General features: G+C 33.4%; 1 protein-coding gene across 2 annotated transcripts in view; it reads right to left on the bottom strand.

Annotated features, from left to right (window-relative positions):
- The window catches only part of LOC123542385 (corticotropin-releasing factor-binding protein-like), a 58,190-nt gene extending 55,534 nt beyond the window's left edge, over window positions 1-2,656 (bottom strand). For both annotated transcript variants that reach the window (XM_045328213.2, XM_045328214.2), the window contains exon 1: window positions 2,364-2,656. In XM_045328213.2, coding sequence (XP_045184148.1) covers window positions 2,364-2,441 — 78 coding nt within the window. In that variant the 5' untranslated portion in view covers window positions 2,442-2,656. The remainder of the gene's footprint in view (window positions 1-2,363) is intronic.
- Window positions 2,657-19,928: the final 17,272 nt, after the last annotated feature.

The following is a 19,928-nucleotide window of genomic DNA, read 5'->3' as shown; positions in this document are numbered from 1 at the left end:
TTTCTCTTTTACACTTAACTATGGCTTCAGTCATTGAGACATCATTAAGAAGTCAAGTACTCTCGTCAGGAAGCGAATAATTATAGAAAAAACTATTCGCACATTAAAAAATCTCTACATATGAAAAGACAATAATTATATCACATTAAAAGAAAGCGAAATTCGCACGTGACAGTATTTTGCATTAAATTACCCTCCTTCCATACATCTCCCCTCTCGTACAAACCCAGCAATATGGTCCATAGTAAGAAGTCTTTAAATCGCATTTTACGTAAAATATATATTTCGATAGTCATAACAATAATATTATGTGACAGTGTACTAAATAAAATCCTTATGATCTCGAATGTAAGTCAATGTTTTGTTGTTTACCTTAAAACGTGGATTTTCCACATGTAAATTAATTAACAGTAAATGAGGCTTTTCTAGCAACAAGGCACAGGGCTGCATGATGTTTCTTTATCTGCACCACTTTAATCGGTAATTCTAAAATTACGTTTGGCATACCATTTGTTCAATATACATTTGAAACTCGTTACCTCGAACTCTAAGGGATAGAGCGTTTATTTCGAGATAACCGAAATTCGTCTTAAAAATATTCTGTGCATGTGTTTTCGGGATGGGACTTGAAAATGTTTTCAAGAGAGCGGAAATTTTGATATAAGCGAGTTTGATACAGTATTCTTCAATAACCTTTGACAAATGGTAAAACACTATTAACCTGACAAACGTGACAACCTTTTGCATCAGTATTCTGGAAATTAGTGACAATATTTGTTTGGTCGAATTTGGCATCTGTAGATACAAAGTAGCACATACTTTTCTGCAAAGTAGCTTCACATGCTAAATGTAGGACTTCAAACCTTATACTGCTTCTTTTTTACAGCTATGTTAGGAGTAATATATTGCCTTCGAGATATAGCTTAATAAAATCTATTAGCATGGAATGCAACACAGGAGAATAGTAGTAGACTTGAGTCTGTTCATGAGAGGCAATGCAAATTACAACACCATTCACGCCTTAAGCGGATTTCTATTAAACAGTTATTAAATTGTCTCCTTGATCCGAACGGACAAGAAAATGTAAAAACTGAATCCGAACACTATATGCGTGACAGTCGAACATCTATCGAACTAGGATAACTCGAATAATACCATTTGCTCGAACTCATCGTCAGACCCCGTTAAATCCCCTTTTGATATATGTCTAGAACTACTGATAACTGGAACAAACTTTGCCTGTCCCGTCGAGTTTGTGTGAACTAAGTTCGACTGTATTTGGGAATTAAGCAGGGATCTGGCGTTGAGTTCCATCGAAAAGTATTGTTCGCATTATTCAAGTTCGAATGGAAGATATTCGACTATTGTAACATTTCATCTTTCGACAGATGAATTCCGCCTTTTTAAGGTGGTGTACAAAACTTTACAAAATTTAATCCCCTAAAATTTTCAAATGTTGGCATTATTTTGATTATATCCAAAACTACATAAACCTTAACACATTTAATAAAATGTAATATGCCACCGTAAATGCATTTAACTTTTTTTTCTAGTCTCTATTATTTTCCAATTTGCTTTAATATCTATTGCTGTTACAGAGTCGATTGTCTTCATTAAACCTAAATACATTTTGAATTGCAATTCGTTATTTCTGTATAGTTCTCGGAATGGCAAAGGCACAAAGGTGAGTTTCCTAGAATATCTTCATTATGTCTTTATAGGCCGGTTATATTACTAGAACAAAATGTCAGAGCTTTAAACTAATTCCGACATAAAATTTTATTGCTGATTTATAATCTTAGTCACTTATCAATATAGAAAAAAGTCCTCAAAAAAACAAGCCAAACTCGGGATTATATCATATTTGACTGCAGCTTCCATTAGATTTAAATTAAACAAAGTACTGCAAATTTATCTAAAATAAAATCAATTAAACAAAATATTAGTATCATTTCTTCATTCAAATGTATGCATTATATAACAAAGCAGTTGTAGAGGTACTTTATAAATAATTACCATAACTGTTTATGAATTTCGAGCATATATTGATGTTATAGAGTACCCCACTGAATCTGCAATAATATTATGAATACATTTTAGTTTTATGTATCCCCTGTGAATGTTTTTTTTTTCTTGTTTCTGACCTTGAGATACACATGTTTGGTGCCCAACCCATTTTAACATCAATGCCGATATTTGTTTGAGAAATATGCATATACATAAAAATGGTATAAAATGCAATGTATGTAGAGGCAGTGAATAGAATAGAAAAAGAAACAAATTGTAATTTAAAGACTAATAAAGGTGAGAAAAAAAAGAAATTATTATTTTCAAGACTATTTGCTATTTCAAATAAAACTTACCTGCACGGGTAAGGCAGGGTGGGCTGTAATTAACACAGTATGTACCGCACATAATAGCACCGCCGCAAAACTCTTCATTTTCGTACTTAATTCAAATAAAGTTATTTCTTAAAACAATTTGAATATTTCTTCAGTACGTGTCTAAATATATCTGTGAACAAGCACCTAAAAACTGATATAAAGTCTCCAAAATTTGACCCAAAAGATGAAAGTAATACTGCAGATGTGAACAGTAACAAAGCATCCAATCCTGTGTGCGGCTGTTTCCCAATGTACAATGCTGCTATAATCGGCATTGGAATCCAATTTATAGCGCAATGGAATCAATTAGAGATTGGCAGTACAAATCCGATTGGTTAATTCAGAGGAACGACTTTCTGCTTTGCCTTAAAGGTATTAAATATGAAAACCTTCATTATTTTCTGCATTATAAAAGGCAAGGAGTAATTACATTTGAAACTGATAGTACTATAGAATAAAAATATGAATTGTCAGAAAATCAAATGCCTTTGAAGACTAGTCAAGCATCCATGATGTTTGCATTATTATCTAATAAAAACGCGTACCATTTAAAGACATCCAATGGCTATCTCTCACTAAAACATTTTATATTAGATATTCACTTTAAATTTAGAAAATCCTAATGAAATATATTAAACTTAACTATATATGTAAATTAAGTGAGTATGTAGATTTACCTTCAAAATTAAATGTCATGCAGTCACAGTCGATTGTTAAAAATCTTCTATTTTGTCAGTCGGTAGTACACATTTATACTTTGTTCAGCCATACATGTATACAGTGCGTACTGTTTTTAACCTACTGCATAGCATTGTTAATACACATAAACTTGTTAATTTCTATATATAGTAAACTATATGTAAGTTGTGCATGTTTTCAAACATGAAATGAGCCGCGCCGTGAGAAAACCAACATAGTGGGTTTGCGACCAACATGGATCCAGACCAGCCTGCACATCCGCGCAGTCTGGTCAGGACCCATGCTGTTCGCTTTCAAACCTAATGGAATTAGAGAAACTAATAGCGAACAGCATGGATCCTGACCAGACTGCGCGAATGCGCAGGCTGGTCTGGATCCACGCTGGTCGCAAACCCACTATGTTGGTTTTCCCATGGCATGGCTCAAATATGGGTCTAGATACTTTTAAGGAAAAGATTTATTGCTAATACTGAAGTCTAGTATTAATTCTTGGTTTTTTTTTTTGTTAACCAGATTTTTTTAAGTTTAATGACTTGTTGACCACAGAACAGATGATAGTAAAGAAACTTTGTCTGCTTCTTTTTCGTGTATCCTTCTGTTTAGACATGCGTTTTATATATGGCCGGTAAACGGTGAAAGTTTGTAATCGAAATTATTTTACTTTAACTGCTGCAACTTTTAGGTCCGATTCGCTAAGTGATTTCAGGTTACACTGACAACCCTTACCCTGCTGAATTTCTATAATGAACTTGTCCATCTTTCAATTTCGACAGTACCACTAACTGTTGAAAGGAGTGCTTACCGAAAAGATACTGACTGAATGGCGAACAGTGCAGACCATGATTAGACTGCACAGACAGGTCGCAAAGGCAGAATCACTTCCCGCCTGCAGGCAAAGGGTTAAAATACATTTCCTATCGATATAATGGTTTGGTACCTTTGTGTAGTGAGAAATGTTGTTACATGATTTTGAAAGCGTTATCTCAGGCGGTTAAATTAGATTTCAGTTTTAGACAAAAATAGTGTTTGCTATTATTATGGCGACAGCACTTACATTAAGCAAAATATACCCCACATTGTTCTTGTTTATTGAAGCAAACGGGAAAACAGTAGTTAAACGTACCTAAATAATATTATCTAGACAGTTGGCGATACACATCAGTCATTCACAAAAAATACATTGAATTTATATTATAGTTTCATATTGTACGAGATTATTTCAAAATATAGTACTTAATTATACATGGAAGATACAAATATAAGGCATGCTTTTGGTTGCAGCATATCAAAGAATAAAAACTTCTTTCTTTTCAGTTTGGCAGAAACAATACATGAAATACTCCATAAATGCATTAGGTATACACTTTGGCACAAAGGGATTTTACTAGATATATATTTTAGCTTCGCATATAACGTTACATCATATAATTACTAACAATTAAAGTAGAAATTTGTTTCGCATTTTTCATACATAATTATTATTAATTTAAAATCGTATTGTCGTTATTATTACTTTACCACATTCTTATGGTTATATAAGTCTTTGAAAATAGTTTTACCGATTATTTTCCAAAACGTCAGACTGTCAAATACGTCGTTTTAGATTCGACATTTTAAAATGGATTCGGCACCATATAACATAATTATGACGTAAATATGTACATAACATGACACTGGTTAAATTTCGTTTTATAACCGTCAATAAAGTTAGGAAGAAGACTTGTAGAATATAGTATTCTATATTTATTGCACATTTAATGTTTTAATGGGCTATTTCTTTTTTAGTTCTGAAATCAAAGCTGAAAATACTGTTTCGATTGCTCAGGGGGAGAACAAACAGGAAATGGAATAAAAACACAATATAGAATATGATATTAATGCAAGAAGTGCGTTTTTCATAGCCTGTAAATGCCCATTCAGAGGAATGTCATTCTGTTATCCACGCTCAGTCTACAAGCTTAAAAGGAGATTTAAATCTAACGCAAGGCAATTTCTAAAACGAAGATCTGTCAATTAGAAAGACAAGATTTTTTTCTATGCATTCATTACATTTAATTAAACAGTACATTCTACTTAATTTATTGTCAAAGCTTAACACTTAAAAATCTGAATTTAGCCGAAATGTATTAAGAATGCACGTTTGTAAACTTAAAATTGCCTCCCTTTTCCAACCAGGATAGATTTGAAATCAATGAATTAGGAAGCTTCACTCTGTTTTTAAATTACCTCTTAGTTAAGATTATGGAACCTGTCTATAAAGGCCACCATTGGGAGAGCCAAAATGTGGTCTTTATTGGGAGGTGATCTTTATTCACAGGTTAAAATACACTGTAAACGTTAAACTGGGAAACAAAATATCGAGGGGTAAGTGCCAGAAGGTGCTATGTACCACATTTAACGATTTTCACTTTTTTTGGCATTTTCAGGTAAAGCTTTTCAAGGCGCACATTTTGCACAAATCTGCGTCATTATATCTTAATTATTTCTTAATTAATTCAATCAAGATCAAACCAGTCATGTCAGGATCTCCATTAATGAGTTATGCCAAAAACAGCTTTCATTACATAGCATGTTACCAATGTAAGTTTAGCTTATTTGAAATTGACCAAAACATTCTATACACTTATAGCTGCTCTTGGCAGGCTGCATTTTAAGTTTATAGAAGGTTAAAAAAATTTCCAAAACATGATATGTGAAGATAGCTCGTTTTAGTAGAGCAGTTTACTACATGTAACAAATTAACCCATCTTTGCCAGTACAGGCTATATAAAGATGGAACCTAAATCTTACTAATAAAATACAATAGTGCAACAGCCATATTATGCTATTTCAAGATAGAAGATTCTGGTTGATGCCCCGGTAGTAAGATCGTATGTCATTTGCGTATCAAGAAGCAGACATTCCATAATAGGTTGTTTAGGCGGTGTCAATTTCCACTGTTGTTTCAATAATTAGGTGTTGATAACAGGCTATTAAATTTAAAGTGTGTGGCAGATTTTGTATTTTGCACTGGAATGTTGAACATTATGGTCTAGGAATTCTTTCCGTCTGAATGTTTTAGTAAAAAAAGGTGGAAGTTATTAAAGGTAAGGTTTAAATTACTACTTAAACATACAAAAGTTTATAAAAGTAAATTTGATATTTATTTGAGTCTTAGTTTGACCATTGAACTTTCATTGTTATCAATTTTCAGCAATATTTATTTAATTCTAAATACACAATATGTAAAATAAATCATGTTAAAATATATGATTTAAGCTTACCTACATTGATATTTAAAGTTTAATTATAACTAAGAACTGATAATAAACAGACAATTATAACCTTTTTCAGGTGGAAAACGAATGGAGTGATTGGTCAGATGAGGCCACAATGACACAATCTGATAGTGAGCTAATACCTAAAAATGGAGATGAAAGCATTGCAACACAATATGATACAGAGAACGAAAGCAGTATTAAACAGAGTAAAACACAAAATGATGAAACAGAAGAAAGAAGTGATAAACACAGTGAAACACAAATTGATAAAAAGGATAAAAGCAGTAACAGACAGAGTGCAACACAAAATGACAAAGTGGATGAATTAAGTGTCACACAAAATATAATGCAAAATGATGAAATGGACAATATAAGACCTGTTGATCTGAGTGCAACAAAAAGTGAAAACCAGAGCGAAAGCAGTCTTATACCGTGTGGACCGCAAAACGAGAAAACAGACGAAAGTAGCGTTAAACTGAGTGCAACACAATGTGAGAAAAAAGATGAAAGCTGTGTTAAAACAGTGTGCAACACAAAGTGAGAAAATTGATGTTAGCAGTGTTGAACAGAGTGAAACACAAAATGGAGAAGTGAATGAAAGCAGTGATCAACAGGGAGCAACACAACATGAAATAATTCATGATAACAGTGTTGAACAGAGAGCAACACAAAATGAAGAACCGAATGAAAGCAGTGATAAACAGGGTGCAACACAACATGGAATTATGCATGAAAGCAGTGTTAAACCAAGTGCAACACAAAATGAGAAAACAAATGAAAGCAGTGTTAAACCAAGAGCTACACAAAACGAGAAAATTGATGACAACAGTGTTGAACAGAGTGCAGAACAAAATGAAGAACTGAGTGAAAGCAGTGATAAACAGGGTTCAACACAACATGAAATTATGCATGAAAGCAGTGTTAAAAAGACTGCAACACAAAATGATGATGTGAATGAAACCATTGTTACAGAGAATGCAACAAAAAATGAAAAAGAACACAAAGAAACTGAGCAAATTAGCAAAAACGAAAACACAGCTTGGTTCAGAGAGTATAGAATTACCTTAGACAAAGATAATCAATCAGATGCAAATGACAGAAAAGAATCAGATTTTCATCTAAGTGATCTGTCACATGAAAGTGATTGTAAAGACAATGCAATACCTGAACAACAAAACACAAAAAGCAAAACTAAGAAACAACGCCTTAGGAAGCGCAGAACTAGACAGAAATTGAGATATTTAAGTAGCAGTGATGAAGATATCCCTCTGAGTGTTCTTGCTAAGCGTGCATGGACAACATGCTTTGATGAATCAGATACAGATTATACCTATAACCCTGATAAAGAGGAAGACGTGAATTCAACCGACAGTGAATTTCTGGAAAATCTGAGCAAAAAAGGTCTTAAAAAACATAAACAGGACAAATATTTACAAAAAGAATGGGGTGAAACAATAAAAAAATTACAAAAAAAGAAATCTAATACCAACAAGCAGAAATCGTCACCAAGAAAAATCAAGAAGAACAAAGATAAGAAAACCACTCCATCATTGCATAAGGAAAATGATTCATCTATATCTATGGATGTTCTAGAGCAGGTAATAGAACAGTCGGTCCAGACCGCTAATCTGCAAAAACAGTTAATTGAAAGCCAGACAGCACAAGTAGATTTACTACTGTCAGCAAATAATCTTGTAAGAGACAAAATCAAACCATATGGTAACTGCTTTTTTGAAGCTAGCGGGAAGCAAATTGGCACAGAAGCCTCTCATTTAAGGCAGGAACTGTGTAAGTGTCTTGAACAGAATATAGAAGAATACATTTCATTTATGTTAAACCGTCATCACCCAGATGATGAGGAAACATTTGTGGCTGATTACTTGTCAGAAATTGAAAAATTGAAAGTTGATGGGTATTGGACAAGTGCTGTGGCAGACCTCTTTCCATTAGTACTGGCAAATTACTCAAAGTGCAATGTTATCATCTACACAAATAATGTTGAACATCCAGTCATTACAATTAAACCAACCAAAAATGATTCACTTGCCATTCCAGATAACAAAAACTGTGTAAAATTGGTTTATACATCAATTCGGGGAATTTTGGAACACTACGATGGATGCCTTGAAATTCAAGACTCTGATATATACTTTGCCTCTCCATTATCAGATGAACATTCCGACAAACAGGAACAGAACAAGAATACACCCACCACCAATGATAAAACAACTCCACCGAAAGGACCTACACCAAGAAAAAAGGCAGTTTTTATAACGCCGGAGAAGAAGTTCCATACCAGAAAGAGAAAAGCAACACCAGAAACATGGAAAAAAAATATTAGAAAAAAGTTACGGCTGTCAGGTGCAGAGTATACATCAGCAGATGGAAAGCCCAAGGCCGCTAGGTCGGTAGAGCCAGTAGACTGTAGCAAGTGCCTACAGAAATGTGACAAAAAAATAACAACAGAACAAAGGCAACAGCTCTTTGAATTATTTTGGTCATTGTCAAGTTATGAGAGACAGAAAGATTATGTTTGTAAACAGGTAGAAGAGACAGACACTAAAACATATCTAGACAAAGATGGAAAGCCAAATCAAAAACGAAAGCAGGTGTCAAGAAAGTTTTATTTTGAAATTGAAAGTAAAAAGTGTTCTGTCTGCAAGACGTTCTTTATGAAAACGTTGTCAATCGGTAAGGCATATATTGATCATGCGTTGAAAAACAAAAAGGACGGACATTTTACAGGCAATGATTTAAGAGGAAAACACGAGCCTCATAACAAACTTTCCCCAAGCAGAATAGATGCAGTGAAAAAGCATATTGAATCTTTCCCACGTATAGGTGCTCATTATGTTCGAAAGGAAACAAAGAGACAATTCCTTGGGCCACATCTTACACTGCCAAGAATGTATGACCTCTATCTGGGGGAGTGCAAGAAAAATAAAACAAAGCCGGTTTTATTGGAAAGATACAGAAATGTTTTTAATACAAATTACAACCTTTCTTTTCATGTACCAAAGAAGGACCAGTGCAACATATGTACTCAGTATTACACAGCACAGCGAGAAGGTAAAATGACAAATGAACAACAGAATGTTTTCGACAAACATCAGCAAAGGAAAAAGCGATCTAGAGAAGAGAAAGCTAAAGATAAACAGAAATGTGAATCCCAAAGTAACATTCATGTAGCTTGTTTTGATCTCCAGTCAGTGTTGTATGTTCCATGCTCATTGGTTAGCCTAATGTACTACATGCGTAAACTCTGCTGTTATAACCTAACATTTTACAGTTATGGAGACAAACAAGGCACATGCTTTGTCTGGTCTGAGGTAGATGCAAAAAGGGGAGCATCAGAAGTGGCTACCTGTCTTAAGCTACATCTCCAATCACTTCCAGCAGAAACAGACCATGTAGTTTTGTACTCGGATGCTTGTGGTGGACAAAATAGAAATAAAATCATAGCAAGTTGCTTACTGCATTTGGTGAATACCATTCCAAACATAAAAATAATAGACCATAAATTTCTAGAAAGCGGCCACACACAGATGGAGGTGGATTCAATGCACGCAGCTGTCGAATTTGCTAAAAAGAAAACCATGATTTTTGTTCCGTCACAGTGGGACACAGTTATTCATATGGCTAGAAGAAAAAAGCCCTATAAGGTTGTGCCACTAAAGTACACTGATATCATAGACTTTAAACAATTTCAGAGTAACAGTACAAAGGTACAGAAAAAATCGGAAACAGGAACCAGGTACTCTGGTCAAAAATGAAGTGGCTTAGATATACTAAGGAAGAGCCTGATGTCTGTTTTTTCAAATACGATTTTGATGATGAATTTGAAAAATTGAAAATGTTTGGCTCTAGAAGACAACAAGCAAATCCTGTTGTATCTCTACCAATGAAGTATCATTCAAAGATACCCATTTCTGCCGCAAAGAAAAAGGATCTATTGCAGCTATGCAAGAGTGGTACTATTCCTGAAGAATTCCATGAATATTACAAGGCTTTACCAGCAAAAAACAGTATCAGAGATTGTTTGCCAGAGCCAGATGCCCTTGAAGATTCAAGTAACGATTCTGATAGTAACTAACTAAAAGTGTCAGATTTACTACTACATTTCAAATGTGACTGACAATGTGACAGTGTGTGATTTAAGACAAATTCTAAACATGCTAAATATGTGTATTAAGCTTTATTCAAGTGCTTATATTGCATAATATTACATAAAATGTATTATGAAATTCACTAAATTGTTATAGATGATTCTTGTTACTTGATGAAAGACAGTCTAAGAAGAGCCAAATGGAGGCATTTACCTATAGGCCATTTGTGACTTGAAAAGTCTTAATCTAAGACAAAGAATGCATCCTGCCATAATAATCTATATTTCTATAGAATATTTTTGTTTCCAACAAAACTTACATTTATGTCAACATTGCATATGCCAGAGGATTCTATTGCTTTATAGAATGTTTTTGACACTTACAAAAACTGTGATATGCAACATCTTCTCCAGCTATCAGTTTATAGCATGTTCTGGCTCAGTACTGTTTCGAAAGTTATAATGGAATCATACATGCCAAAACCAGATATCTTTCAATGGAATATTTTGGTTATTTAGATTTTTGCAAAAAAATGGACTTTAAGTTGTGCCAAAACAATTTTTTCGAATTTGACCTAATTAACTAAAGACATGTACAAAATACATATATCATGTATTAAATAATACTATCATAAATAATACTATAGTTTTTATATCTCAAAAACCCTTATTATAAAAGAGAAGCAACAAAAAAATGCTCTCCTGTAAAATTTTAAAAAATGGACATAGCAGGTTCTGGCACTTACCCCTCGATATGTGTTCTTAAGAGCCAGGTGGTCTCTGTTCAGAGGTGGTCTTATAACATAGGTTTGACTGTATATCAATATCTATCAAACGCAAACAAAAATAAGAAATTATATTGAATTCAAATGCAATAGTCCACCTTTTGAATACTTTAATATTTAAGGAGAATAATTACAAAACTTCTGAAAAATGATGAATTATAAATCATTAAAAAGAATTCACGTCATAAATTGTCCTTAAATGTGACTGAAGACCTTACTGCTAGGGGGCGTTAGGGGTTTTGCATATGTCATCACCTCATATGAACAGATTCAGTAAACCGAGTCTGCTTTCGTGTTACTTGGAACCTTGCGTTCTAGGCTTTCAAAGGGTTTTTATTTCACATATTTTATTTACAGCTTCATATTTTAGTAATAGCGACTATCCTTAATTTCAGTACAGTTTTGCGATGCATTTCAGTTCGCAGACTAGACTTAATTACACAAAACTCATCAAACCTTTGATATCGAGGTTATTGGTGTCGTCCACTTGCTGGTGCTTGAATGAATTCACTGTCTACTCTGTTTTATCTAAGGAATTATCCAAAAACATGCAATATTTTTGAATATTCATAATTTCAAAAAGTTATTAAAACTGAAAGTTTTATAAATTCTCTGATATCTTATCATTATTTGTTTTAATAGCAAATAGTAATTTCCACACAGACATTTTTGACCAGTCAAACACACACAGTGGCTTCACAAGTACGCTACACATGCCGAACTTTAGTATTTGTAGATATGTAACCTAAATGGTGTGGTCTGTAACCTAATCGGTGTGGTCTGTTACCTAAATGGTGTGGTCTGTAACCTAATCGGTGTGGTCTGAAACCTAAATGGTGTGGTCTGTAACCTAAATAGTATGGTCTGTAACCTAAATTGTTTGGTGTTTAGTTAATGTACCATTACCGCGGGTAGTCATTCCAAGAAATCACCATTATATAACACTTTAGTGACATCTCATGAATAAAATATATCTTTTTATGACATATTGAGATATACATCTACTTATGGACTCATTTAATCATTCACACTTGTTCTAGATTTGTTTCCGCGAACTCACTGTAATTAGGTCATTTACGTTAACATTTCGTTATACATCTATTGTATAAGCAAACAAAGATTATATTTAATCTTTTCTAGATCGATGTCTTTGAAGAACTTGTAGTAAGATATTTAAGGGTTCGTATGAAGCATAGAATGTACCCAAGTAAAATATTTGCAGACTCGCTTTGTTTGTTTGAGGCTGTTCTTTCTCATGACATACAAATCTTGGGGAAACAGAACAACATATATAATATTCATATTACATAGCAATTAAGTACTTGTTACAAGAAAGTGGTAAAAAAGAATTAGGGCTTATTATCAAAGTGTTAACACAATGTTTGAGACTTCTTGGTTTTATTTGACATTCAATATTTGCCCTAATTACTTCTTATAGTCGTGCTTCATTCTGATACTTTGTAATGTATAATACAGTGTATTGTATTTATTGTATAAACGCCGAAAATGTATTCAATGTTACGTGGAATTGTCTGACAAGACTATGGCGATCTTTCTTACAGGGAATGCTTAGAAACAGCCTTGAAATGCTTTGACAATAGATATTTCATGTATAAATAACATGCTGAAAAATATTTCTCATAGTTCATATGTTTTTGCGACAGTGATATGAAGACAACATATGATCTATGTGTGCTTGTTTTCGGATAGAACTCTGCGCACTAATTTTTGGATAAAAACATTCCCTAGTTTCGTTACACACAATGAACATTTCGTAAAACGTACACTGTTGAATAAACAATCCTTCTACGTCATATCTGTCGACAATTTTATTGAGACCATGCTAAATATTATCTTGTCACCATGGATCATATTAAGAAAAAAACAATTTATAAAGCCATAAAAACTTTGTGGTTTGAATCACTTTATTCAAGGTATTGTTTTATCATTCCACTCAAACAATTCTAGAAAAATATTGAATTCCTGCCTACTAGCTACTAAGATGTCGGACTGGAACTCGTTAATAGCTTACCGTCAATATGGTTTACAAACAGCAGAGAATTCTAAACAAATCCTCGACTATAGAATTTCAGTCAATTACAATTGAATAAATGCCGATTATGACGTCAAATATATACTCAGGCAATCCCCTTAACGATAATTTCTTGTCCATAGTACTGTTCAATACATCAAAATAAATGTTTTATTCTTCATTGAACCCATATCATTATCCTATAACTTGCACGTAAGCCAAAAGCATTGTTTAACTAATGTTTCATTCACGATTTCCGTCAAGTTCTTGTTTAATAGTCGATTACAAACTTGATATTATATATCATTTATTGTCCCTATGGAAAAACTCTTTTAGACTGCATTTCAACCCACTTCCATTGCACATTTTTGTCCTGACATTTTAAAGGGGGAGGCAACGTTGTTATTATGTTAATTTCCTCAGCTGAGAGTTCTTAAATCATTTAAGAAAGTGAAAGAATTTTCAAAATCGGAGTAAAAATGAGAACGATATGAGCATTCAAATATTTGGTCAAATTGGCGGCCATTTTGTTTCCATGGCGGATTTTAAAAATTTTTAGATTCACATTTGAACTGTATTTACTTATTTTTGTAAAATAATTTCTCTTCTTTTTCCAGCTATAATGAAAGAAATTATCATGTTTTACACCTTACACTCATGAAACATATGAAAATTAATCTATTTATGAATATTTGCTCAAAAAAAGAATTCAGAAGTGTGTAAATGACGTCATAAACACACTAAAATGGCTCCCTCCATGATCAGCCATTTTTTTATATTTCAAACTGCCATTTTTTTTTCAATAGTGGTCAGATTTTAAAAATTCTTTCAGCGATACGAAAGGCTTGAAGATGGCTTTCATGTAGGGATAATACACGTTTTTTTGTGTATTAACGTCTGCAGAAGCCCGCGGGATTGTTTGTGACCGAGACCGAAGGTCGAGGTCACAAACATATCCCAAGGGCTTCTGCAGGCGTTAATACACAAAACAAACATGTATGGTCGCTATTCTTGCATAAAAAACATTACACGACGACTAAATGCGTTGTTTTCATATGTGATGACTTTACGATTCCGGTACATTTTTAGTTACCATTCGGTTGTTCTTGGAAACGGTAAACATGTTTTAAATATCCATAACCAGGGCACACATAACAACAACACTACCAAAAGCGTGATTTGAACGTTTTTGAGCATCTTATTTTTATTTTTAGTTATTACAAACGTTACATTAAACATAATTTTGCATATAACTTAAAAATTTGATTAACAGGAACATAATTTTAAGAATAACGTACAATTTTACATTCGAATTATTTTGAGTACGAACACAGAGTACGGATGAGTACGAAGCTAGTGACTAGCTTTTGAGGTTTATTATATGAATTCTGCGAAAAATCAGGTAAAAACAAACCGACTGATACTAACAAAAATCATTAATATAATACCTAAAAACGGGCAACAGCACAAGTTACACGCGATACTTATTTATTCACAGTTATTTACAATAACTGAACAGACGCTTTGTAAAGGGAGTAAACTCTAAGAGAAGCTAGAGCGTACATTGATGGGGGCAGTACGTTTGGGGTTGGAAACTGATACAGCTAAACATACTATGGATTACATTGTATCTATAATGCTACAAGATGATGTTATTATGAAAGAAACAAGATGCAGATGCCAAATATCAGTTTGCGCAGAAATACATACATACCTCCCTGGTAAAGCATTTCAAAAATAAAATTCATGTATTAACAGCACGTGAATTGCCTTGTTTGCACACGATTTTTCTCCCGTTAATGCATGGGCGGATCCAGTTAAAAAGTAGTTTTTTATGCAAGAATATAGAATTAAATTATTGTCAGGTTTTCCTTACCCTTTAAAATAAGTATTTGGAATCCGTTTGTTATCAAATTCGTAACCCCTATCCTGCTTAATTTCTATAATGAAATTGTCCATCTTTGAATCTGGATAGTATCATTAACTGTTTAAAGGATGTTTACCAAGAAAGATACTGACTGAATAGCGAACGATTTTTTGTGCATCCCTTTTCGGGATGGGTCTTGAAAATGTCTTCGAGATAGCCGGAATTGTGAGATAAGCGAGTCCGAGCTATGGAGAGTCAACTGTATTTGTTATACAATATCAACGAATTAAAATAAGTATATAAAAGTGTTATGGACCGGGTGGAGTCGCAATATATAAACAGAACAAACTAACAATACATTATATCTAAACTAGGCCCTAAAAATAATTAATTTTGTATGTGAAGGAAACACCCGGTATCCAGATGCTTGAAAATAAATTATCGTGAAAAAAATCTGGTAAAATTCTTTAAACTGTTTCAGTCAATCTTAATTCAATAAACACGTCAAACATACACTTATATACATTATTCTCCGAGTTCAATAAATCAGAGTTATTGTTTTTATTTTCTGAATTCGTCCGTTAAAGAGTACTGTAGACCGATCCCATCAACCACTAGGGACGTTTGTAAAACAAATCGTTCACACTTTCCTGAAATGTACTGTTCTCAAAACAATTAAGTCTGTTATTACAGGATTTTTAGATGTAAACATTATTTGTTCAGCAATGTTTCACACTGTAGCACTGTCTAATTCTTATTTCTTCATTTTCGCTCCATATGACCTTATTATACAGTATGACATGTCGCGGAGGTTTCGTAACGACCAAATGACGCAATATTCAGAAAATATCAGTACACACTGATGGGGAACTGGACTGGTCAGTGGAAAAAACACCACTGGAGGGGTTTAACTGGTTCACCAAACATCTCTTATAATGTACGAAATGTCAAGATATTTTAAAACAAAATTAAGGAATCAAGACTTGTTTTGTAATTAAGTACATAGACGTAGTCTGAGTCAAGATACAAAAATTAAGGAATTAAAACTTGTTTTGTAATTAAGTACATAGACATAGTCTGAGTCAAGATACAAAAACTAAGGAATTAAAACTTGTTTTGTAATTAAGTATATAGATGTAGTCTGAGTCAAGATATCTAATATTCATAACTGACAGTAATTAACCCTTAGCCTGCTAAATTTCTAAAATGGACTGGTCCATCATTCAATTTGGGCCATACCATTTGTTATTGGAAGGGGTGTTACGTGAAAATATACTGACTGAATAGCGAACAGTGTAGACCATGATCAGTTGCAGGCTGATCATGGTCTGCACTGGTCGCAAAGGCAGAATCACTCGCCGCCAGCAGGCTAAAGGTTAATTAAATATATTCTGCATCTGTAAACTGAAAGAGGTATTGATATTGAGCTACAAATCGTAGGTAGTTTTCATCAGTTTATTACTGACTGGTAAATGCAGAAGTTGTTATCGGTGACTTTGATGTAATGCATTGAGTATTACTTATGCACTTGACAAGTACGCGAACGTGTTTGTGACACAATTGACTGTAATAGCAATATATACATTGTAAATAGTTTCCTTTAAACATTGTGATGTATTGTGATCTATTCCTAGTGTTGCACGCCTCATATTTGCCTGACTATATGTAATTGTTTTCTTTAAAACCTTGTATTTGTCTCATATTTTTATGTATACAAACTGAAAATTTGTTTAATAAACTTGGAGAATTCCTGTATTAACTACTTGCTCAATGTGGATGCGTTCTTTTTTTTTTCTTTTGTTTTTTTTTTTTTTTTTCTTTTTCTTTTTCTTCCCGCTTCCGCAGTTAACGCCAGTAACTACCGTTGCAAAAGTTAATTTATGTTAACATATACTCGGATGGAACAACATTTAACTGTTACATATATTGAAGCGGTTCCTCGTGAATATAAAATGCTTCTTCGTTATATCTTCTAACATCAACTAAACATGATTTTGTCAACATATAGAGTCTTTAAAACAGGACTATTGTTATGGAGACATAAAAATGTTGTGGTCTACCTCAGGTATTAGTTTATCAAGCTACTCAAACAATTCCAGAACAGTACTGAATTATTTCCTAGATACTCAAAGGATTTCGTTAAATGAGCTTTTATTGTCGAATAAATTGTTCTATCGACATACTTCACAATCAGTAAAGTATTGTAAAAAATATCCTTGTATAGAATTGCTGTCAATTGTAGTTCAACAACCGCCGATTATGACGTCAAATATACCGGGTATACTAAGCGATATGTTAAAAGATATTCCTCTTTAATACCCCTCTTCAAACATGAAGAAAAAATATTTTCTTTATTCTCCCTTCAGATAAAACATTATCCAATTAGGTATGCCTGAAATGTATAGAGGGAAAACTGTATTTAAATTGATTTGATATTGATTCAACAAAGCAAACATCCAAAATGTGATAATAATCTTTGTACTAATTCAAGCGTTAAAACATTTTTTCTATGTTAACGTGTCTTTATCTTAATCGTAGAAATCTTTCAAGTCACTAATGTCCGAATGCATCCACCAGACCACTAGATGGGTATGATTGTCAGAAATGTATGAATGTAATGTGGTTGATGTTTCGTTTTTTTTTTAGAGTCACTCAGTTCTAAAGTATATTATTCTTAAATTAAAACCATGATAGACACTTCGAAAAATAATAAGGCAGTCTTGCTTTTGCTCAGACAGTAAATATACAGGAAATGTGATAAGACACAGAATGTAACTAGATTTTGTTTGTTTGTTTTGGATTTAACGGCTTTTTTTTTCAACAGCATTTCAGTTAGGTAACGGCGGACAGTTAACCTAACCAGTGTTCCTGGATTCTATACCAGTACAAACCTGTTCTCCGCAAGCAACTGCCAATTTCCCCAAGCGTTTTACTTCGATATAACGAAATGTTTTGTGCGCCTGTTTTCAGGTTGGGTCTTGAAAATGTGTTTGAGACAGCCGGCATTGTGAGATAAGCGAGTTCGAGATATGGAGTGCCAACTGTATATGGTCTTATGTTTCTCATATATTCGGTATTAATAGAGAGAAATGTGCAATCAAGAGAATGCTCTGGTGTATAAATCTATCATAATGCTCTCACAAATGTGAATGAATATATTGTTTGGAATCTCTTCTGTTTCATTACAAAATCATTTGGCTTTCTCCAACAGCATGCTTAAAATAAATCCCTTTATAAAATGAATTGACATCTGTGACAAAGTGGTTAATACATGCAATTGTACTCGGAGGGGCATCTCCGGGTCATCTTGATTGTTCTCCGAAACTGGTAGAATACATTGCCCATACAAGTAGACTGTACACAACAGAAAATGGAAAATCTACGAAAGACCGATGGTATCTTCATAATTTTACAAGTAAAATTTTGAAAACTTGAAATTGTGAAGTACGAAGTAAAAATAATTCACGATTTTTACACTTCAAAGCCTCACGATGTATTTTCATCAAATTTGAAATTGTGAAGCATTACACTTCCGTCATGTACTTCCCGATTTAAGACTTCACTACTTCACGATATTCTAACATTTTATAAATAAAACGTGAAATAGGGAAGTTTGAAATCGTTAAGTATAAAAACACCGAAGGTCGCGAGCTCATATCTCACGACTTCGCGATATTTTAAATTTCATAAAACGTTAAATAGCAATGTTTGAAAATCGTGATGTCTTACTTCCCGATTTTCAAAAAAAATCATGAAACATGAAATCGTGAAGTCCATGGTTTCATACTTTATGGTTTCACACTTCACAACAGATTAGAATTTAACAAAGCGTGATATATATAGAGAAGTTTGAAATCATGAAGTATATAATCAGGATTTCTTAGTTCATGACTTCACGATTTTAACATTTCATAAAAAAATTACAAACGAAAAATGTTGAAGTGTGAAATCGTCAAATCATGACTTCACACTTCACAATTCAAAGTATTCAGTTATTAAGAGTGAAATCATACTGACTCCACCGGTCTTTCGTAACAGAGTGTTGTCCGTCAACTACAACCTGCTGCTGAAATAAGACCTAGGAACCCATTATCTAAAACAACGTCATCAGAGGAAAAAGTGTCCATATGTTCGGATATTGAACGTTAAGCTACAGAGGCTTCCGTAAGGTAGTGGACCCGTAATGACAATATGAATCAACCATTTGTTTACGTATTCTCAGACTCAGAATGCGATTTCGGCATTCTCCGGAATATATGAACGGAAAGCCAAGTGCTCGTATGTGCTACATTACGTCAGAAGAATGCCGAAAGGTCATACAAGAATACTTTTTCGAGCGGCAATTACCAGTTGTCATAACCGGTCCACTCCCTTAAATTTATCCCTTTTGAATCATTTTATTTGTAGACCAGACTATTTTATCTTGACTTAGCGGAAGCTATTAAACAATCAAACTCTAACAGACAAACAAAACCTTTATACTTCAAAATACATTTAAGTACGGTTGAATCAATTTACAAGTCATTCATATATTTGAATTGGATTCCTCCATTCTTGTTATCATAAAGCCAAACAATAACTCGCAAACTGATGTTTTATTCGATAAGATTGTTTAACCGATATGTTAAAAAGGGCAAAGTTTTCATGCAAGATTTTGTATAGAACTTCTGTCACTTGTATTTCAGTGAATGCGCATATGACGTCAACCATATACTCACGCAATCCCTTAAACGATATGGCCTTGAAAATATTCCTGTTAAAAACATAAAAGTTAATGTCTAATTTTGTATCTTAAT

This window comes from Mercenaria mercenaria, chromosome 19 (genome assembly GCF_021730395.1).
Source record: "Mercenaria mercenaria strain notata chromosome 19, MADL_Memer_1, whole genome shotgun sequence".
Taxonomy (NCBI): Eukaryota; Metazoa; Mollusca; class Bivalvia; order Venerida; family Veneridae; genus Mercenaria; species Mercenaria mercenaria.
The sequence above is the reverse complement of the archived record's forward strand: the minus strand, read 5'-3'. Positions and strand labels throughout refer to the sequence as shown.